Source organism: Arachis stenosperma, chromosome 9 (assembly GCF_014773155.1).
Source record: "Arachis stenosperma cultivar V10309 chromosome 9, arast.V10309.gnm1.PFL2, whole genome shotgun sequence".
NCBI classification, from domain to species: Eukaryota; Viridiplantae; Streptophyta; class Magnoliopsida; order Fabales; family Fabaceae; genus Arachis; species Arachis stenosperma.
This window is the reverse complement of record NC_080385.1, coordinates 162,656,975-162,680,261: the sequence shown is the minus strand read 5'-3', so window position 1 is coordinate 162,680,261 and position 23,287 is coordinate 162,656,975. Positions and strand designations below refer to the sequence as shown.

Here is a 23,287-nt window from a genome sequence, read left to right as displayed (position 1 = left end):
TAATTTATATATACTCTTTTGTTAAATAATTAACTGTCAGAATAATCAAACCTCTAATAACCAAATAATCAAAATTATTTACAGATTATAATTTTTTTAAAATTGCAAATACATTTTTATGCATGATGACTAAGTAGTGGTTATTTTTTCTTGTATATATATATAACGTGACAATTTTATAATACTACTGTTTATATATCTTATATTTTTTAAAATAAATAATAACTAAAAAAACTAAAAAATTAGTACTTTTAGTAAAAACTAAAGAATTAGCTAATATTTACTCAAATATAAAAAATATTAGTCATGCACATAAATGAAAATATTAAATGGATCCAACAACCCTAAAAAGCAGCCCAATCGGATTTGAATCAACCCGCTAACCCGAAAATCCGAAATAGCTAAAAACTTGTGTTGTGCCGCCGCAGTATCATGCAACAAACGAGACGAGTTGTTGGCGCAACGCTGGGGTTCGAATCTTCGCGGATAAGCACATCAAACGGACACAAATGGAACGTGGTCAATAATCTGAGGGCAATTCCGTCAAAGTAAAATATCGAATTCAGCTATATAAACACTCTTAACCCTATCAAACTTGCACACTCTGCTCCCGTACACTCTCCACGCTCACTTGCGGCTAGGGTTTTTAGCTCAGCTCCTTCTTCCAGGTTCGTTCCTTTGTTTTTTTTCTCTCTTTCCGTTCCTTTGATTCGTCGTTGTTGTGTTGTGATAATCCATGCAATAGTTTATTTTTCGATCTGTTTTTTTCAGCAAATTATGGTTTTTCGGTATTTCTTGGAGTACTTTTCTTTAGTATAAATTTTCTCTTCGATTATTCTGGTTTTCTTGATTTTTATGTTGAATATTTGAATTGATTTGGTTCTTGTTTCGATTTATGAGCATGTTTAATTGAAACAATAGATCCAGAATTTTGAAAAATCGCATGTACTTTTGAATCTGGATATTCTCCCTTTTATCTATGTATAGATCTGGGGGATTTGGTTTGAATATGGTTCACAATGATTTGCTAAAAGGGTAATTATTGGCTCATGGTAATATTCGTTCGATCTGTTGTGACGTATCTCTTTGATTTTGTGTCTTGAAGATTTCAAAAGCGTTAATCTGTACATATTTTGATCAAAACTTATTATTTGATTTTGCGAGTATGTATTGTAATTTTGTACGTGAGTAAGATTGTTCTGAATGCGAATCTTACGGGTCTATTTTATTTGGCAGATCTTTGTTTAAGGTTTTAAGAAATCATGGGTAAAGAGAAGACTCACATCAACATTGTGGTCATCGGCCACGTCGACTCAGGAAAGTCGACCACCACCGGTCACTTGATCTACAAGTTGGGAGGTATTGACAAGCGTGTGATCGAAAGATTCGAGAAGGAAGCTGCTGAGATGAACAAGAGGTCCTTCAAGTATGCCTGGGTGCTCGACAAGCTCAAGGCCGAGCGTGAAAGAGGTATCACCATCGATATTGCCTTGTGGAAGTTCGAGACCACCAAATACTACTGCACTGTCATTGATGCTCCCGGACACAGGGATTTCATCAAGAACATGATTACTGGAACTTCCCAGGCCGACTGTGCCGTTCTCATCATTGATTCCACCACTGGTGGTTTTGAAGCTGGTATCTCGAAGGATGGTCAGACACGTGAGCACGCTCTCCTTGCTTTCACCCTTGGTGTCAAGCAGATGATTTGCTGTTGCAACAAGGTGAGATGATTAATTAAACAGATTATGATTTGATTGTCCTTTTCTGATTAGTTAATCATTTTCTAATGGTAACTTTTCTGTGCTATAGATGGATGCCACCACACCCAAGTACTCCAAGGCCCGTTATGATGAAATCGTGAAGGAAGTCTCATCCTACTTGAAGAAGGTCGGATACAACCCAGACAAAATCGCATTTGTTCCCATCTCTGGTTTTGAGGGAGACAACATGATTGAGAGGTCTACAAACCTCGACTGGTACAAGGGACCGACCCTTCTTGAGGCCCTTGATCAGATCAATGAGCCAAAGAGGCCATCAGACAAGCCCCTCCGTCTGCCTCTTCAGGATGTGTACAAGATTGGAGGTATTGGAACTGTGCCAGTGGGACGTGTTGAGACAGGTGTCTTGAAGCCCGGTATGGTTGTGACCTTTGGACCTACTGGACTGACAACTGAAGTTAAGTCTGTTGAGATGCACCACGAAGCTCTTACAGAGGCCCTACCCGGTGACAATGTTGGGTTCAACGTCAAGAATGTTGCAGTGAAGGATCTCAAGCGTGGTTTTGTCGCCTCAAACTCCAAGGATGACCCTGCCAAGGAGGCTGCTAACTTCACCTCCCAAGTCATCATCATGAACCACCCTGGCCAGATCGGAAATGGCTATGCCCCAGTGCTTGATTGCCACACCTCCCACATTGCTGTCAAGTTTGCCGAGCTTGTGACCAAGATTGACAGGCGATCTGGTAAGGAGCTTGAGAAGGAGCCAAAGTTCTTGAAGAATGGTGATGCAGGTCTTGTTAAGATGATTCCAACCAAGCCCATGGTTGTGGAAACCTTCTCTGAGTACCCACCTCTTGGTCGTTTTGCCGTCAGGGACATGCGTCAAACTGTGGCTGTGGGAGTTATCAAGAATGTGGAGAAGAAGGATGCTACCGGAGCCAAGGTCACCAAGGCTGCCCAGAAGAAGAAGTGAATCGTGCAGGGTGGTTTGAAGCAAGGGTACCAGCACCATATCTACAATAAATATTTGTCCCTTGTTTGCAGTATCTGTGTTTCTCGATTAGGGAGCTTGTTTATTGGACCTAGTTTCAAGTCTTCACCCTCGTCTCGCAACTTTTGTTCCCAGAACTGGGTTCTAGATCGACGGTGGCAAGGCTTTTTGGTTTTACCATGATTTTATTTTCTGCCTGCTTTTAGTTTTGATGTGTCTGGGAATACTTTTTTAAGTTTTGTAAACTGCAGTGAATTTTAGGACTTGTCCTACACTGCTAATTTGGATTTTGAACATCGAGTCTATATCTTGTGCTTTAAACTTTAATTGTATCGACTCTTTAAGTCAGTATTGTGTTTTAATCAACATCCTCTATGTTTTAGTTTACTTTTGTTTCGCGATGGGGTTGTGTTTTGTATGCATCAAGTTGAAATTTGTTCAAAAATTTTCCCCCAGTTTTCGTTAAATGGTCTTTTCTGAAACTTTTGTTAATGAAATTAAAGGACCCCAAATCTATCTGAAATGTCATACCCGATATATATAACTTGAAATCTGTTCTTAAAATTTTTTCCAGTATTATGCATAATTTTTTGTAATCTTTTGGAGTAAAAGTGTAAAACTTACATTTTTGCGAGTATCAGTTTTCTTTTATGCATTAAGGACTTCAAATTTGAACAACCGAAGGAAAGAAGAAACAAAAATGCCGACTGAAATAAATATTTTTAATAAAGAACGAAGGAAATTGCAGAAAAGAAAATGGAAGTCTTCAACGAAGTTAAGGGTTGAAGTTAAAATAACAATTCGAAACTTACAGAAAAATGAAAATGACTTTGAGATGAAAAATAAATTTCTTGAAGAGAAATGACAAGAATTTGAAAAGAAAATATTAAGACATGGAAGACGAGTTATATCAAATCATGATCCCTTTTGACAACAACCTCTTCTCAAATTGACCAGCAATTCTTCTACTTACAAATTGTCCCTTAGGATCGTTATTATCTTCAAGATCTTTTTTTGAGAACGAAATAAACGAGATCCTAAACAAGGGTTCATTTTAAATCCTAATAAAAATAAAAAATCCGTTTATATGTTTACAATCTCGTTATGTTATCAAACAGTATATCTGTCAACTTTTGCCATCTCTTATTTATAACTGTGTTTAATAGAAGTGTCTTTGTAGATGTGTCTAATTAAAATATCTTTTTTATGGCTGTATTTAATAAAAATATTTTTATAGATATATTTTCTGGATGTGTCTCATTATATATGTGTTTAAAATATAATAATTAATGGATTTGGATCCTTTAAAGTTTGAATTTTACTTTAGAGAGTAAAGTGAGATCTCTCACTATTTATTTCATAGATAGGACCAAAAATAAATATGAAAGAGAAACTATTCAAGGGTAGAAGATCACACTTTACTCTCTAAATTAAAATTCAAACTTTAGAATATCCAAATCCATAATTAATTAATATTGGCAATAAATTGCCAAATAATATGTTGGTACCTTATATTTTTCCATATGTTTAATAATTGTCCTCATAATCACAATCCCATTAATTACGCGCATATCGCGCGTATCTAATTATTTGCTCTTTCTTTCTTTCTCTCTCTTTTGAACTTCAATTTCCAATAATTTTATATATATATTTTTTGAAACAAAGAAGCTCAACACACTAAAGTAGAACAACATACAAACTAAATATAACAAGAAAACAAACCAAAAAGGGCAAACCCAACACTAAGAATTAATTCCCTGTCATCTCTGACATTGCCATTAACAACCAAAAGGATCAATACCAGTCAATTCTTTGTAGCGCAAAAAATACCTGTTTTTTTATTGTTGAAAATTCTGTCATTGCATTTTAACCATATGTTCCAAATTATTGCAAAGAACCTAACTAGCCACATCTTCTCCTCCTCTTTTCTATAAGGCATGCCAGTCCAACTCCTAAATAGTTCTTTAACGGTTCGAAAATAATCCAAACTCTATTGAAACACCTCAACTAAGCGCACCAGCCAAGTAAACTCACAAAAGAGAAATAAATAATGGACAAATTTCGTCTTCTTTTTACACAGCACACAGATCCAATAATTATATATTAACCCAAAAAACTCTTCATCTTCAAAATTTAAAAATTTTTCAAACAATCAAACCCGTCACTTTCAGCAACACAGGTTCTTTGCACTCTTTCTTCTGATCCACCACCATTGTTGTCACAGAACCTCCAAGTTCAAAGATTTTATAATTCCCTTGCATTTTTCTGGTACGTGCTACTTTGTTCTATTCTCATTTTTCCATTCAAAACTACCCCATCATCTTTACCAAGAAGGGCAGACCATCACAAAAACTTCTGAGAGATCAAGCTTAAAAATTCTTTCAACCACCATGGACACTATCATCAAAGACCCAGTCGATACCACGAATGACAAAAAGATTATTTTCTTCCCTTTCTCTGTTGAAAACAAACTTCATTATTTCGTCAGCCCTCTGAACTCCCGAGAACAAGCAAAAAAAAAGGCTTTTCATTATTTTTCTTGTAGTGAAAATCAAGACCTGCTGAACAAACAAGATTTATTTGTAGCCTCTTTCATCGACCATGTCGACCCTTTTGTAACAAACCTAAGATTTCTTTCAAAAATGCAAATTTTCTTACTTAGTTTAAAAGAATGGAACCCTTTAAGACAGATGAGTGAAAATTTCCAAGAATCTATGACCTTCTCAGTCTCTCTCAATTCCAACCTTCAACACATCATTTGATGATTGGGACTGCATTATGTTTTTGGAATAAAACCACCAACAACTTTAATTTCATCTATTTTGTGGTATGGTCGGACTCACACTTTTCGATGTAGCAACTATTACAGGACTTATATGAAACCTGAGCACAAATACAATATTGTCCTAAAAAACTCTTATTGGAAATTTATCTGGCAAAACATGGGAGAAAAAGATAGTCCAATCGTAAATGATGAGCATATAACCTTTCTATGCTATTGGCTCAATGCTATAGTCTTTTGCTCAAGAAGTGTTTCAATGCAAAATCTATACATCACAATGGCTGCTCTGATTCATGACAAGCGCAAACTTAACTTGGCCAAGTTACTTTTGGGAAATCTTTATGATGAACTGGGACAAGTGATCGATAGCCTCCTAATAAATCTTCAATCAACATTGGATAACCACTTTGGAATTCTTACATTTTAGAAGTTTTTAATTGAGTCTTTATATTATTTTAAATTTGTATTAGATCTTTTTCAATAATTATGCTCTAAAAATATTTTCATCCATCTTACACTATTTGCAAATATGTCTTAACATATATAGTTAAATTAAATGCTTTTGGAATAATTAAAGTTAGTGCAGAAACCAATTTAAAACTTTTAAAATGTAAAGACGTAATTACAAATTTAATAAAATTATAAAGTCTAATAAAATAATTTAACCTATGGCGACATACTATTATGTTCTTTGAAAAAAAAATCGGTTAGTTTTCATTGTTTGAGATACATTGGCAAATTTGCAATCATGTTACTTGGAGTCACCAGCATCTTTTAGTATTTAAGGTTTCTTCTTATCTTCAAAAAATTAGTATGCTGACCTGTTAATTGCATATTGCTAGCTGCTTCTAAGTTTTGAACCTGTGATCTTGAAATCACAGAGACAACCCAACTTATCTTTTGTTTAACCAAGATCAATTGTTTGGAATATGCAATATTTAGTATTTCCCTTGTTATAGCTTGAGGCTTAGTTCAGATGGCACATTCTCAGTCTCAGTCTTTCCGTCTCTATCTCTCCACCAAACGCTACCTTAAATGCTGCATCCGAGTTCAACTTTCATCTAAGACTGGATGTAATTTAAGAATCTCATATAGTGTCACGCTTTGATATTTTATAGTTAACTAATATGCAAAGGATGTTCTAAAAACCCTGCTTTGCATCTTTAAGAAAAATATAATAAGATAGTATCATAACAAAAGAATCAGAATTATGAAATTACATGATTGCATGAAAGTTCCCTGACAAAACAAGCCATGCTAGATTAGATACAAAAAAAAAAGAGTATTAGAATTATACATTTCCTTCCACAAGTCTCTAGGAATGCTTAGAACCAACTATTTTCTTCATGATGAAACTGAATTGTTGCTGCTTTTGTTCTCAGAGGAACTTTGCTTCCTTTCTGCCTGAAGCGACCGGCATAACGACTCAAGCTTCTCCTTCTGTTTCGTTGTTTTTTCCAGTTGTTTCTTCAACCGCTCGCGCTGCTCAGATCAGATGTTAACAAGTGAAATTTCACACATTTTTGACAATGAAAACACTCATGGAAAACAAGCAGTACGCGCAATGAAAAAATGGAACTGCAGGCTATACCTCATCAACTAACTCTATAAGCGTAATATCAGACTTTTCGGATTTACTCTTCAAGAATTGATTTTCCTTCTTGAGTTCCTTGATTGATTTCGCCATCTGGTAGTTACAACCACAATAGAGGAAAAGATCAAAGACTTTATATTTGCACTCAGCATAGTAAAACCAGCATTACTCCAGGAAGAACCCAAAGAGAAGTGAAGTATACCTTCTCAATTTCGTTTTTAAATGTTTCGAAAACTTCATTGCTTTTTGACAATGCTTCCTGAAACTCAATGCATCAAAACTTGTAGTCATAAAATATAAGCATCTAGCAATGATATGTACAACAAGTCTCTGTATCCAAACATCAAGTCAATATCAACATAACATAAGATAACAACGAACTCATTGGCGTAAAATAGATTTTAATACAAAGAGAATCAAATGAAACCTGGAATTGTTGGAATTTTTCTCCATCAGTCGTCAGCTGCATGCGTAAATTCTTTTCTGTCGCTAATAGCTGAGACACTTGTTCTGCATATACTTTAATCTGAGACTGTTCTTGAACCAATTTTTCCTCGTGTTGCTTAACTCTTAAATCAGCGAGCTGAAGTTCCAATGTCTTTTGCTTCAACTGTTGATTCAGACATAAAATAATCACTACAGGTTATCGATTCCAAAAAATGAATAAACATGACTAATCGTAGGATGATACAAACATTACCTTCTGGGCATACTGCTGTTCAGATAGTTCATATTGATCAGCAAGCTGCTTTAGCTTGTTTCTTAACCTGTATTGAAATCATGGCAAATTATTTTCTGCTCAACTAAATACAATTCCACAGTTAAATAAAACAATATTGTAGGCATTCAGTTATTGTTTTTTTAAAGAATAAATGTACCATACAATAAATAAATAAATGATAAATAAAGAACAAAGCACTACGGTGAGCGGATTGAGACAGGTTCAAGACTCATGTTGTATGCAATAATTTTTTTTCCAGAATTTATATAAATTCAGTGACAATGGTTGGATCAGCTAAAAGAGCAAATCTATGCACAGGTTAAATGTTTTGATAACAAAATTCTGGTTATTATTGTGATTAAGTATTTTCCAAAAATAAAATATGCACAAGTTTGAACATATTAATATATCAGCTCTCGAGGTCTTACATGTCATTTTCCTTAAGCTGAGTAAGACACTCATCCTTTCGCTCTTCAAGCTTATTGCTCACATCCTGCAACAGAAATTGGTGAAAAAAATCACCAAAATGCTAATAGTCACAAATGAGAAAAAGAAATTTTAAAAGGAAAAAAAGTTTCATTTATGGTATTATTACATTGAAACATATTATCTCAATCTCAATCATTATTGCTGTGCAAATATCTGTGACCATTACACCAACTGTAACTTTGTGGTTTCTTTATAACAACTGAAAAAGCTAATTGATGATACAATCATGGGGCAGCAAGGAAAAAATATTTCTTCTTTGTTAAAATCATGGCCCTTTTAGGTGATATTTTTTGTTCAATCTTTATCAAATAAGTTATTCATGGTAGCCAGTGTTTCCTCTTTATAGAGTATATTAGACTGTAGTTAGTTAGATCTGATTGAGGTTTATTGTTTTAAGGGAAGTTCGTATAAGATGAAGGTCAGAAGTTAACTTGTTTAGGGGTCACGCCGCTTTATGTTTGACGAAGATTACACTGCTCAAGAGCTGCAATTGTATCTTCAATGACAAGGGAGATATAAGATTCCCGATCACAGAGAAAGGCAACTCATCTGATCCTCTCATACCTCTATGCACAGCTCAAAGATTAAATTGAATTAATGTGTTATACATTTTTATTGCTAAGTTAAACTCAAGCCTTTAAGTATCCTTTACATCTTCCTAATATATCAAATGTGCACTATATTTCAGTATCATACACGCTAAACAAGAGAGAATGATCAAACCTTGATTGCATCTTGAAACTTGGTTGAAAGGTCCAGCCTCAAGTTTTGCCCCTCGGTCGATACACGTTTGCATTCTTCCTGAAAATAGTTTTGATACAGACCATAAGATTGGCCCAAGAAAAGTAGCCACTCTAAATGCAAAGATAAGAGAGCTTTAATTTGGCAACTAATCAATCTTAAGATGTAGCAGCGCAACAGAAATATACCATCAACATTTTATTTTGACGTTGTAACTCCCTACAAAGTGACTCAAGCTTATCTCGAACAGCAAGAGCTACATAAAGAAGGCAACAGTCAGTGGAAAGAAAAAATTAACATCAACGTTTTATCAAATGAGATGCTTCCCTTTATTTGAGATTACATAAGAGTATAAGGAATCGACGGGTATTTCCAGATATATTACTCAAAAGAATCGACACAATACGCCCAGTCGATTAGAATTAAGAAAATATGTCTTACACATATATCTAATTATTAATAAAATTGGATTTCGTTTTTTATTTTATTAATATATATTATTCTTTTTGAATAAAAATAAGTATAAAAATAAATATAGAAATATAAAAAGAAATATATAAATAAGATATTATATAGATATCTTTCTATTAAAAATAGATGCGTGCGCAGCAGCACCAACTATGAGAAATCCACCAATCCACATGTGACGTGTGAACAATGATAGTTGGATCCCATAGTCGGTAGCTAGGTATGGATAAGGAGGAACGTTACTGTTCTTTTTTTGTTCTTTCGTCCTCCTCCTTACTTTCTTTTGTCTTAAAAGATACTGGAACATAACGTTGGAAGAGATGATGGAAGCGGTAGTTCATTTTGGCCATGGTACTAGAAAATGGAAAGATCTTGTTCTTTTGAACATAAAGAAATAAAGAAGCCATTGCAAGTGCCGGAAATACTAGGCCCACTAAAGGCACAAAATTGGAAGGTAAGTTTATCATAGAATGGATACCTCGATTTAATATTTGTAAGAGAAATAACATAACAACAACTAAGCTTTTTCCTACTAAGTAGGGTTCAATAAAAGAGAAATCATACATACAGAAGGAAGACCAAAACAGCACAATAAAATGACATAATCCATTACAAATTACCACTGTAAGCACTCAAATTACTGAGGTATTTGATCAATGCAGCAAAAATCCCTTAAAATTATCTAGTCTAATACTGATATGAAGTAAAAATTCCAATAATTTGAAGCTTTGCAAAGGCTTTGTAGAGTATATTTCAAATTAATAAGCAAAGTCAGATTACTCATTGCAACATACCAGCATCTCTTTCTGCCAACACTTGTTGATACTTCAGTGAAAACTCCAAAAGCTCCTTTTCTGATTTAAGTGTACGCTTTGCACTCTTACGCTTTTCACCAGTTTCCTAAGAAATTAAGTTTAACTGTTCAGTCCCTTCCAAAGGTTGTCTCATTCTCATATGTTCATATATAGTATTAAACAAAAATAAGGGAACATGACACATATCTGCTAATACTGACGAAAATGAGGAAATATATAGCAAAAAGTATTCACCCAATCAAATCTCTTTAACTCAAATATGAATACTGCAAAAACAATCCTTTTAAACTTATTGAGCAAGAGCATCAGAATGTATAGAACGGCTGATATATTTATATGTACTAATCCATGTGTGGATAGATGAGAATTAACAGGATAAATTTACTAACTGGTTTTCTGTTTTTTGAAGAGTCAACCATATCTGGTGAAGATGTATCCTTTGCTGCTTTTGTCTGCGAAGGTTCAACAGTTGCTGCAAAGGACGGGATAAAAAAAAAGAAACAAAACCATGTCAGATACTATAGGAAAGCACTAGAACACATAAATGCAGTGAGGGGATATTGTAACAACTAGCAAATAAGTATTTTGCAGACATGAGTAATTCTTTACATTTATCTCTATTATTTTTCTGTTGTATAAAAAGCGCACATGAAAAATTATCTTCTAAGTTCAAGCAAGCATGAATCCATTGATTGAAACAGTTTCCGGAAGCTAGTTAGTGTGGTGCATTGTCCAGCAGCACAAGAGAAATATAAGAAATATTTGTTGATGAGATATTGAGATTTCATTCATCTGTAAAACCGAAAAAGTCTTAAAAGTTTGCATACTCAATTTGGTTTTTGCCAGCAAAGTAATCATGGATATTAGTCTAGGTAATCCAAATGTTTTTATCAACTTCCCATAAAGTTATCTAGAACTGATTTGACCTCAATGTAAAATACTTTATGTTGAATTTGTAGTAAAAATAAAAGAGGAAGAGAATGTAGGTGGAGAGAAGCACCAAAGTGTGCAAAATTATTAGGTCTTAGTCTTAGGTGCTATGTTGATATAGTTTCCAGAAGCATCATACACGTATCACTAGGAAATAAATACATGACATAGTTTCACCAACATGATCAAAATTGGCTAACCTGATGTAACTGACCAAGTCTTTATTCAAGAAAACTGTTATTCATGCAATTCCCAAGATATATAATAATAACAATTACCATGCATTTACTGGTTACAACATCTACAAAAGGGAGCATTAAGGCTTAGGATAATTACATTTATCTAAACTTTGAGATTCACCATGTTGCTTATCCTTCACTGTACAGCATCCAGATTGCATAGCATCAGAAGCAGACTTGGCCACAGGAGGTGTAATCTGTGTGCCTTCTTCCTGTCGCATACAGCTATCATTTTGAACTTCCACTGAGCAGTCTGAAGCATCAAAAGTATGTGCTTTAGACAATTGAACGTGAGAAGTTTATAGTTTCTCCCTGATTTTTCTTACCATGATTGTTTTGAAACTCTTTTTCTCCCAACTCATTTGATAATTCACGAGTTCGAGTGAGGTCTGAGGAACCATCCTCCGTGTAGTTATTCGGGGGTTTCTCTTGTTCAGAAGATGGTGTTGGAGGAGCAACAGGATCTGTAGTGCTCTCCACAAACCCATCCGGCAAGGAATCAACCTCGGGAAGCCGATTTGCATCTGGACTCTGCATGTTTCCTACATCTCAAGAAACAATTCTTAGAACTATATACATAATACACACAAGAAATTTAGTACTTCAGTTCAATATTTTACCTAACTGTTGTGAAGATAAGTAAACCAGTCATGACTCATGATTGCTTTTAAAATTCTAATTAGTGCCTAATTTGCAATAACTGCATTTATATTCTCATTACAAAGATGACACACACACACACATGCACGCGTGCACGCACACATTTTCTCCTCAGTGAAAGGGAAAACAAAATAACAGATTCATGAAAATCATGGCCTCTGAATAGCCACTGAAACATGGCTCCAAAATCATTCAAAAGGCCACAACATCAAATGCCGGATTCATATAACAATTGCACCTGGCTAACTAAATCTCTTCCTCCTACTTGACCTTTCCAAAAGGGATTTTCAACTGACAAACAAAATACAATCACTACAAGAGAAAGGAAAAGAGAAAACAAATAAATAAATAAATAAATAAAAATCCATCTGAGTCAATCCAATGTCACTGAATGCACCACCATATCCAGTGCGATTGCATGAAAAACTTAAAAATTCAAGCGAGTTTTTTCTCTTTCTTTTTTTGAAAGGAAAATATATAACCTTTTTTGCCCTATAAATAATTTCTTCCTAGAAAGTGTACCAAATGAAACATGTTCTTCGTGAAACCGAGAAGCTAAATATTGAATAATTTGGGCACATACATAGTGAATAGCTTATGTGGAAGCTTTGAACGATCTGGGCAATCGATAATGAAATAAAAATGGATACTTTGAAAAAACGAAAACAAAAAACCCGAAAAGGTGAAGGGATTATTACCAGAGATGTGAGAAGATGAATGTTGAGCGAGAAGTGAAGAAGAAGAAGATCCAACAGTGCAAGGAGCTCACACCAAACCTCAGAAGGTGTTTGTGTTTCTCTTCTCTCTCTCTCTTCTATTGCTCTTTCTTAACACCAAAACCTTCTTTACCTTTGTTTTCTTCCTTCTTTGTTTTATTTACCTTGTTTTGTTTTCAGAAGCTATATTCTTAAATTATTTCTTATGGAGTACATCAGTTTTTAAATAATAAGAGCAAGGTTCTGTAGGTATAACAATCTCTAATTAGGTAATAATATAAAGGGTTTGGTTAATATGAAAAGTTTATCATTAGTAAAAAGTATTAAATTTTTTTATTTAATAGATATAAAATAAATGGTATATTGAAAACTTAAATTTTTGTATTTCCATTTAATTTATAATCTTAACTTGTATCTTTAGAGTATATGATAGATCTTAATATAAACAATCTAATTTATATCTCTTTTATAGTAGATATTATTTTGACAAAAATCCAAAAATTTGGAATCGAGGAGAAGAGTATCGATGTATAGAGCATGAGTTTTTCTCCATTTTCATGGATAATCTTTCCGAAGATATCTCGTAGAGAGAACTGTTTCGGTTGTTCAATTAGACGGGACGCGTAAATGACTTATATTTATCACGTAAACAAAAAAGGGATAATATATACATTTTTGCATTCATACGATACACTACGAAGAGAGGGACTTTGAAGGCGATAAGGGATATGAATCGAATGAGGTTGAGAGGGAAAGCTGTGTCTGTGAGGGAAGTGAAGTACAGGAGGAAGTCGGATGTGTGTGACACGAAGAGGGCGCCGAGATGAGAAGATAATCAAAACAATACTGTTCGACAACCACAACGCGAAGAGGCTCATGTTGATGCACGACTAAATACAAAAGAAGTCAGAAAGGAGAACAAAGAACAGGATCCACATGAGAACAGGTGGACAAAAAAATGGAGGTAGCGGTGGCAAAAGAAAATTTAGATTGGTTGCCGAGAAGCCTAGTGGGAGGGACGACAAAGGCCATCGATTTTAATTCTTTAAAAAATTGCGAAAAACTTGCCTCAAGTCATCCAAGTATGAGAACTGGGTACGTATAAAACTCTATTAACGTTCGACTGTGTGCTGAACGCTGAAAAAACTTACTCCTTTAAGATGAATAGTTTCATACAGTTCTTCCATAGCATATGGAGATGGGAGGAAGCGGAGCGAAGTGAAACTAGAAGAGTGTGGTTAGAATACTTTGGAGTTCCTTTGCATGTCTGGTTAGTGGAAACTTTCAAAATGATAGGAAGTCAATGGGGCGAAGTAGTTGGATGTGATAATATGTCAAAATCGTGCAACTCCTTTAGTGTTGGACGCGTGCAAATTGATACCTGCGTGTTGGACGTAATCAACGAATGGATACATACTACAATAGGCCTCAGTGGGTTTGATGTATTGGTAAATGAGGTGGGAGGAGAGACATATGGTTTGGGGTGTAACTTGAAAAATATTGCAGCTGGCAGCAAAAGCAGCAAGCAGTGACATAGCGGTGCAAAAAGTGACTATGTAGAAACGGTTGTAAAGTCGGCAAGGGAAATAGACATGCCGGAATACAGCGATCAGGCGGCAGAGTTGCTCATGATGGTGACGAGGGAGAGTGAAGAAGATAAGGACAGATTGGTAATTTCAGAAGATATTTTGAATGAGTGGTGTAATGATAATTCAAAAATAAATCTCATGAAAATGGTAACATATGATTCAAATCTACAGGATATTACAGGAATGGCTGGTTTGGTGGGAGGGGATATTATGAGTGATGAAGAAAATTCTAAAAGAACCAACACTACAAGAAAATGGAACATTTGTAACAAATATTTTATATCAAATTTAAAATTGTTACAAAAAAATGATTTTTTGTAATAATAATTGGTGATTATTACAAAAAGAATAATATTTTGTAACAACATTTTAAGTTGTTACAAAACATGATAATCTTTTGTAACAACATGATTTCTTTTGTTACAAATTATGTTAGTTTTTGTAACGAGATGGTGTTTTGTTACAAAAATTTAAAATATTTTGCAATAAAATATTTTTTTTTCAAAAACTCTAATTGTTTTATAACAAAATATCTTTTTGTTTCAAAAACTCTAATTGTTTTGTAACAAACAATTAATTTGCCACAAAATTTAATATTATTTGTAACAAATTAATTATTTGTCACAAAATATAAGTATATTTTATAACAATTTTTCTTTTTCAAAATATTAAACACTTTAAGAAAAAAAGAAAAATTGTGTATATATTTTTTTCAAAATAATTTTATTTTGTTTCAAAAAATAATTTTTTTTACATGCGGATTGTATTCATTAATTTTTAAAAATTATAAATATTATTTTATTTTCTTTTAAAAAATTAATATATATATTTTATTAATAATCAGATTTTTTAAGTTAACTAAAATTTAATTTATGTAACTTAAAGAAATTTTATTAAATTATAAATATAAATAACAGTAAATAAATATAAAAGAAAAAAAATACTAAAAGCAAAAGTGTAAAAAGTAATAAAGTAAAGCAGTAAAAAAAACCTTAAGTTCCTACTCCCTCACTTTGAGTCTCACTCAACCCTATTTCTACGCCATCTACTACTCCACGAAGCACAATAGAGCTCCTGCGGGAAGAAGCACCGGCGTACGTAGCCTCTGGAAAATGTCTGCCTTGTCTTCATCTCCTCTACTATCATTGTCTCCTCCGCCGTCGTGTCGTGTGCGGTGGTGTCGTGGTCTTCGGTGGTCTTCGTCCCGTTGTGTGTGCCATCGCCATATGGTCGTTGTCGCAGTGGTCTTCGTGGTGATGGTCGCCATTGCTGTTCGTGGTCACCGTCAGCTTTGCTTTTCTGCATAGTTCGCATCGTGCTCTGCTTTTCTGCGGTAGTTTGCATCATGCTCTGCCTCTGCCTCTGGTCTGATTACTTCTCTGCTGAAGGTAAGCCTTGGTTTATTTGAGTATTTTTAACTACATTATTAGTTGATAATCTGCTGATTTTAGCTGAAATAGTGAACCCTATATTGTTAGTTGATTCTACTGATGTTGTGGTTGAAAATATTAGTGTGTAATATGGTTGATAATCTTATTTTTTGTTATTTGGAGAGTTGATATTTGATTCTAATTTTTGTATATGTGTTCTATTATTTTGATTCTATTTTTTTCTTTCTTTTTTTAGTGATTTTTATTTTTTATTTTTTTGTGAATTGAGTGTCTTAGTAACTACATTATCCTCAATAATGAAAAAATATTGATTAAATTTTGTTAGTAATTTTGTGTTTTTTACATTGTAGTGTCTTAGGATAGTTTATGCTCCTCTGCTCATTCTGCATCGTCCTCTGCTTCTGCTGGTCTGATTTGGCTTTCCTCCCTCTGTTGCTAGTCTAGTCTGGTCTGATTGCTTCTCTGCTGAAGGTAAGTGCAGTTTATTTGAGTATTGTTAACTATATTGTTAGTTGATAGTCTTTTGATGTTAGCTTGAAATATTGTGGTCTATATTGTTAGTTGATTCTGTTGATATTGTTGTGGTTAAAAATATTAGTGTGTAATATGGTTGATAATCTGATTTTTAGGTTATTTGGAGAGTTGGTTTTTTTATTCTATTTTTTTATGGGTTTTATTATTTTGATTCTATTTTTTGCATTTTTTTTATGGTTTTGATACTTTTTGCTTTCTTAAATTTTTTTGTTTGTGAATGGAGTGTTTTAGGTAACTACATCATCATTATTAATATAGAAATATTAATTTAATTTTATTGATTTTGTGTCTTTTACAATGCATTGAATTAGGATAGTTTGTATTGCGGAGTTATAGAGAACCGTCTCGGAATTTAGTTTACTTAGAGCCCTTTTAAAAATGATAGTCGCTGTGATGCTATGTTATGTCATGCTGTTCTTTTTTGTTGATAAAATTGGGCAGGGGTGATATACAGGAATCAAGTGTGGACGTGCCTATGTCTATAGATCAAGAAGTAGAAGAAAGAAGATTCAAATGATAGTGATTGACTTCTTAGTAGTTTTATTTTGGAGTTCACAAGATATTTGCAATTGCTGAGTTATCCACTTTTTGCATATGATAGTGATTGAGTTTAAAGTAGTTAAACTTTAGGAATTCATATCATATTTGCAATTACTAAGTTATTCACTTTTTGTTCCATTTGTTTAACTTTTTTAAAAAGTATAATATATTTTGAATCATGTCCACTTTTATTGATGTACTTTCCTTTGTGTAATTGTGTATTAGATGATGTAGATATTTTATTATTTCATTTCTTTAATATTATCTCTCTGAGTTTTATTGTAGATTGTGTAACATAATGACCTCACGAAGGTTGACAAGGTCTACTGCATCTAGTTCTACAACACCAGCCCCTTCTCCAAATCCGGCAGCCCCCATTTCGTCACCGACAACCCCTATTTCAGCATCAGCCACTGCCCCTGTTTCATCGCGTATTGGTAAAAGGAGACCTTAGTGTGGGATTGCAACAAATAGGGTGTTGAAAGCAAAGACAAATTGGAAATTGAAATTGCCGATCTCTTTGGACAACTTAGCTCCTAATGGCATCCATGCTGATCTTTTTGCATCCAAAGTGGGTATAGTTACGAGACAAAATGCTCCTTTGGATGTAAAGCAATGGAGTCAAGTTGGAGATGATGTCAAGCAAAAAATATGTGACATTGTTTTGGTAATACATATTTATATTTTCTGCTATTATGTGTATTAAATCTTTATTTGTGCTAACTAACTTTGACCAATCGTATGTAGGAAAAGTTTGATATAGCAGATACGCAAGTAATACGCAAAATGATTTTAGCTAAGGCTAATATTTGTTATCGAAGTTGGCATTGAAGATTGCGTAAACACTATGAGTTGTATCAAACTGATGAGGAGTGCCTTCAAAACCTACCGAACAATGTTCTTCCGGAGACATGGGACAATTTGGTGTGAACTCTTTCATAACGTGTTTTGACAATGAAAGAAACTAGACAATTAAAGGTACTCCTAAAATTGCTTAAAGTTTTAATACATATTCCTAGATGATTCATATATTATTAATATAGTTTAATTTGTATATAGATCTATTTATCACATTTTATTTGTGTCATGGTTGAGAAATGACAAATGTCCTATTATTTGGTTTGATAAATTTGGTTGTGTATTGGTGGAGAAATAAGTTGTGAATTGGTTGTTTTTGTTAGAGCCAAAGACGGTGGAAATATTCAAGTTTTAGGGGAGGTTCTGCCAAAATTTTTCTAAAATTTTGGATAAAAGTTAATGAAAAAAATTATAATTAGTGTTATATCTTGTTTCTAATTTTTTGTTTCGGTTTTTCTTATTTACAAGAGTGTTAAAATGGTGACAACATGCTACCTTGAGGGCTCAAGAATATTTTGATTCACAAAGACACTAATCTATGTTAGACTTTTAACTTTTGGTTGAACTTGTGCAAGAAATATAACTTGTAGAACTAATCAATGTACTCAGTAATATTATTTTAAAATAATTTTAGTTAAATAAAACATATTTGAATTATGTATATTTTTACATATTATATAAATGTTGACTTGTTCAGTAAAATAGTTAATATATCATTTCATTAAAAAATTAATTTGGCAAATTATGCATGCAATTTGTATTAAAAAATGTTAAAATTAATTATTTTGCTTTTGTAACTAAAGAAAAAAATATTACAAAATTAAGTTACATTTTATAACAAAATTTCATGATAGAAAAAAATATATTGTCACAAAAAATATTTTGAACATCAAAATTTGTTATTACTTTTGTAATGACATTTGGTTCTTTGTATTAGAAAATTTTATTACAAAATATTACTTTGAATTGTAACAGTTTCATTTTTTGTTATAAAAACTTTTTGTAACGGGACATACTACAACGACCCCTTTTTTTGTTACAAAATTCTTGTTTCAAAATTCTGATTTTTTGTGACAATTTTTTTTTTGTTACAAATATTATTCTTTCTTGTAATGCAAATCGAAACTTTTTGATAATAGAATTTATGGGCTGGGAGGGAGAGTCATAAAGGAAAAAAAAATCCTTAATGCTAATGAAAACTGGATCAGATACACAAGCTATTACAAGAAGGGTTTGATGTTGCAGCTGGGCCCAATTCCTTCTTCAAACCTAATCCTAAGTGGTGCTGGGTCAGGAGGTATGGGTGGGTTGCACCGTGTTCTATCGGGTCGGGTGGAGTGTGCAAACAGGGAAGAAAGGAAGCGCATTCCTAGCGCTGTTGCACGAGGGGGAGAAAACGGGCATGGAGGCGGTGCTTCAAATGCTGCTTCTTGGTCATTCCGAGACGGAGAAGCAAGGGTGACGAACCATGGGACGAGTGCCATGGTGCTTCGGGTTGATGTCTGCCCGAGTAGCTCAGGCGCGGAGGAACGCGATACAGCAACTAATGTGCATAGAAATGAGGGAACCGGTGACGATGAGGAGTTGGATAAGACTAAAGCTCTGTTGAAACGAATTTCTATTGGGGACAGACTGAATGTTGGTGAAGCTGGGATTGAGGACGTTGCAGGCTCAGTGACGAGTGGCTATGGTGATGATGAAGAGGACGTCAATATGCCGGAGGGATCAGAGAGGTGAGCGATGTGGGAGATGATGTTGGGAACATGGCCACGGAGGGGGAGAATTATGTTGGCGGTGAAACTGAAAGTAGAATCTGGGTAAAGGAGCAAGTGGATCATGAATTTAATGTTGCTAATAAAAGTAGAGGCCCGACGGTAGGCAGCGAGAGTTTGATGCAAGGTGGGGATGAAATTGGGGAGGCTATAACGGAGGGAGTAGGTGATGATAATGATGGCAGAGCGGGAGATAAACGGAATTCAAGAGTGAAAGAGTAAACGATGGAAAACAGAAGGACATGGGAACTAGTAGTGGAGTTCGGTGCAATGTTATACAATGAAGAAGACGATATTATGGCGATCCTTCAAGTTCAAAATGAAGAAAATGCTAAAAAAAACTGGCAAAACAAAAGGCGAAAGCAAGACGATGCAGGCCTAAGAATAAAAAAAAAGGCGTGTAATAATCTTTTAAAATGATTTTTAGTTCATGGAATATTAGTGAGTTGAGGGGGTGGAAAATTGAGAATGGTAAAGGACTTAAAGACGAAAAGTAGACTGAATATGTTAGGTTTGATTGAGACTAAAAGGCAAGTTGTGACGAGATTTGATGTAGTACGACTTTGGGGGTGTGATAGTGTGGGATGAGAATATGTTGCGTCTGATGGTGCATCGGGTGGGTTGTTGTTAATGTGGGATGAAATAATGTTTAAGATAAATAATTGTCATATAGGAGAGTGGTAGTTGTGTGTTGAAGGGGTTTTAGTAAACAATAATTTCAGTTGCGTATTCTTCTTGGTTTATGGCGCTCATACTAGAAATGAGAAACTTGCTGTGTGGGAGGAGTTAATCTATATTGCTGGATTATACCAGGCCCCTTGCTGTTTCATGGGGGAGTTTAATGAGATTGTACAGGTGGAGAAAAGAAAAAGTGCGGATAGATTGGCAGTAACTGCTGAAGAATTCAAGAATTTGATACAAGATATGCACTTAGTAGACCTGCCGCTTAATGACCGTAAATATACATGATTTAGAGGACATTCATGTAGTCGGATTGATAGAATGATGGTTAGTTTGGAATGGATTGAGGAGTCTCTAGAGACTTGACTAAGAGGAGGTCTGAGGGGTTTGTCATATCACTATCCAATGATAGTGGAAGATACAAAGATTAGAGGTGACTCAAGACCGTTCAGAAGCCTTGACTCATGGTTTACACATGAAGGTTTTCTGATAATGGTTACAGAGGAATGGAGGGGTCTAGGAGAGGTAGGCTTCACAGATAAACTAAAGGCTTTGACTGTTACTCTAGGAAGATGGCACAAGGACAATTTTGGTGACATGGATAAGAAAATTCTGAAGTTTGAGGGAGAGATAAAGAAGATAGATGACATGGTAAGTAGTGGGGTGTAGGACAGAACAATGGAGGCAAGAAGGAAGGCGTTGGTGACTTGCTGTGAGAGATGATATGTAAGAAAAGAATTGCATTGAAAACAGATGTCATGATCTAGGCATGCAAATGACATGGACAAAAACACCAGATACTTCCATCAAATAGCTTCTTCAAGGAGGAGGAATAACAGGATTGATGCACTGGTAATTAATGGAAGATTGGTTAGAAATTCAGTCAGAATAAAGATTGCCATCACAGAGTTTTACAAGTAACTGTATCATCAAGAGAAGTCTCCTATGGTGGGCTTCAGGGATGGACTGGTGGCTAGAATATCTGAAGAGGATTCTATGGCGTTAGAGGTATTGCCGTCAGTTGAAGAGATTAGTGAGACAGTGTGGAACTGTGAATCATCAAAAGCATCAGGTAGTGATGGGTATAACATGAACTTTATTGAGAAGTGCTGGGATGAGATTGGGACCGAGTTTATGCCAGTTGTGACCGCTTTCTTTCAGACTTCAAAACTACCAAAAGACTCTATTATCACATGGGTTACGTTGGCACCAAAGTTCATTAGGGCTAAGGAAATCAAAGACCTTTGTCCGATTAGTATGGTTGGATGTGTGTACAAGGTGATTTCGAATGTGCTAGTTAGGAGGATGAGAGAAATGATACTAGGACTGGTTGGGGAGACACTGAGTGCATTTGTCAATGGTTGTAAAATAAATGATGGGGCACTTATTGCGTGTGAAATTGTGCATGGCTTAAGTTAAGGAAAAAGGAAGCGGCAATTATCAAGCTAGATTTTTGAAAGGCATATGATTGAGTTAAGTGGAGCTTTGTAGATATCGTTCTGCAGAAGATGGGGTTTGGGTGAAGATGGAGGGAGTAGGTTATGGAGTCTATTGGTACAACCTTGATGTCAGTATTGATATATGGCTCACAACAACGCCGTTTATAATAGAAAGAGGTTTGAGACAAGCTGATCCACTATTGCTCGTTTTATTCGTCCTCGTTGTTGACGTCCTACATAGAATGGTCGGAGAGGTAGTTAGAAACGGACGTATATCCCCTTTTTTTATTGGGAGAGACAATATAGAATTGTTGCATCTTCAGTTCGCAGATGACTCTATGTTGTTTTGTCCACCAAAGGAGGAGACTATTAAAAACTACAAGAGCCTTCTACGTTATTTTGAGTTGATCTCGGGGTTAAGCATCAATTTTAACAAATCCAATTTGATTCCAATTAACTGTGATTAACAGTGAGTGCGATGTATGTGCAGCTTGTTGGAGTGCAAGAAAGCTACTCTTCCAATCAAATACCTTGAAATTTCTCTAGGAGCTAATCCATGGCTGGTCAAGACTTGGAAGCCAATAATAGACAAGGTGGAGGAGAAACTCAGCTCATGGAAGTCGAAGGTGCTCAACAAAGCGGAAAAGTTGGTGCTTATCAAAACTATCTTAAATAGCTTGCCAGTATATTATTTAAGTTTGTATAAGATGCCGAAGGCTGTTGCTGAGAAATTGATTTCATTACAGAAAAAAATTTTGTGGAGTAAGGAGGATGGTAGGAATGGCATAGCTTTGGTTAGATGGGAAGTGGTTCAGGCTCCGAAAAAGCTAGGTGGTTTAGGAGTTGGAGATGCGATGATCCGTAATACAGCACTCTTGTTTAAGTGGTTGTGGAGGTTTTCAAAGGAGGAATGTCCGTTGTGAAAAACGGTGGTATGCTCTTGCAACAATCTCAATCCTAACGAGCTACTATCTACCCAGGTATTACTTACTAGAGGAGGTCCATGGAAGGATATCTGTCAGCTGCTGATTAAGGAGCAACACGTAAGAGACAAGATGATAACTGGGTTGTCCACGGAGGTTGGAGACGGTAGAAGGACTCAATTTTGGGAGAATGTCTGGTTATATTGTGGCCCTCTGAAGGATAGGTTTCCAAGGCTCTTCTCGGTTTCAATCCAAAAAGGATCTGTTATAAGGGTATGTGGGTTCTCGGATGGGTTAGAGTGGATTTGAAACTTCCAATGGGAGTTAGAACTTGTGAATTAGTTGCATGACGCTTTGAGGCTGGTTAAACTAGTGACGGACAGAGAGGATAGGATTGTGTGAAAGTTAGATAGACAATGTGTTTTTTCTACTAACTCATTTGTGCAGGTGGTGCAGGAAGAAATGATTCGGAATGACGTAACAAGTTATAGTTTTACTAAGACTATTTGGAAAGGATTAGTCCCCCCAAGAGTGGAGCTGTTTGTTTGGTTTGTCTTGATAGGCATGGTGAATACAAAAGAAAGTTTGTATCGACTCGAAATAGTTAATCATGAGGATAATATGTGTGTTCTATGTAATAAGGATGTTGAAAGTGTTCATTACTTATTTCTTATATGTGAATTTTCTTGGCAG

General features: G+C 34.9%; 2 protein-coding genes and 1 pseudogene across 2 annotated transcripts; 2 read left to right on the top strand and 1 right to left on the bottom strand.

The window, feature by feature from the left end:
• The first annotated feature begins 446 nt into the window (after positions 1 to 446).
• Positions 447 to 3,099, top strand: LOC130950528 (elongation factor 1-alpha-like; annotated as a pseudogene).
• A 3,557-nt stretch (positions 3,100 to 6,656) lies between these two features.
• On the bottom strand, positions 6,657 to 13,050 carry LOC130947616 (uncharacterized). The gene is made up of 13 exons (XM_057876325.1): positions 12,850 to 13,050; positions 11,818 to 12,033; positions 11,589 to 11,744; positions 10,712 to 10,794; positions 10,302 to 10,407; positions 9,228 to 9,295; positions 9,022 to 9,099; positions 8,238 to 8,302; positions 7,789 to 7,855; positions 7,516 to 7,698; positions 7,291 to 7,347; positions 7,086 to 7,181; positions 6,657 to 6,976 (listed from the first exon to the last, which is right to left on the bottom strand). The coding sequence occupies exons 2-13, from the start codon at positions 12,026 to 12,028 to the stop codon at positions 6,839 to 6,841; spliced, it is 1,308 nt and encodes a 435-aa protein (XP_057732308.1). The 5' UTR covers positions 12,029 to 12,033; positions 12,850 to 13,050; the 3' UTR covers positions 6,657 to 6,838.
• Positions 13,051 to 21,177: 8,127 nt separating this feature from the next.
• LOC130950385 (uncharacterized) lies at positions 21,178 to 22,594 on the top strand. The gene is made up of 3 exons (XM_057878882.1): positions 21,178 to 21,623; positions 21,724 to 22,011; positions 22,162 to 22,594. Exons 1-3 carry the CDS (start codon positions 21,178 to 21,180, stop codon positions 22,592 to 22,594), a joined length of 1,167 nt encoding a protein of 388 aa, XP_057734865.1.
• The last annotated feature ends 693 nt before the right edge of the window (positions 22,595 to 23,287 follow it).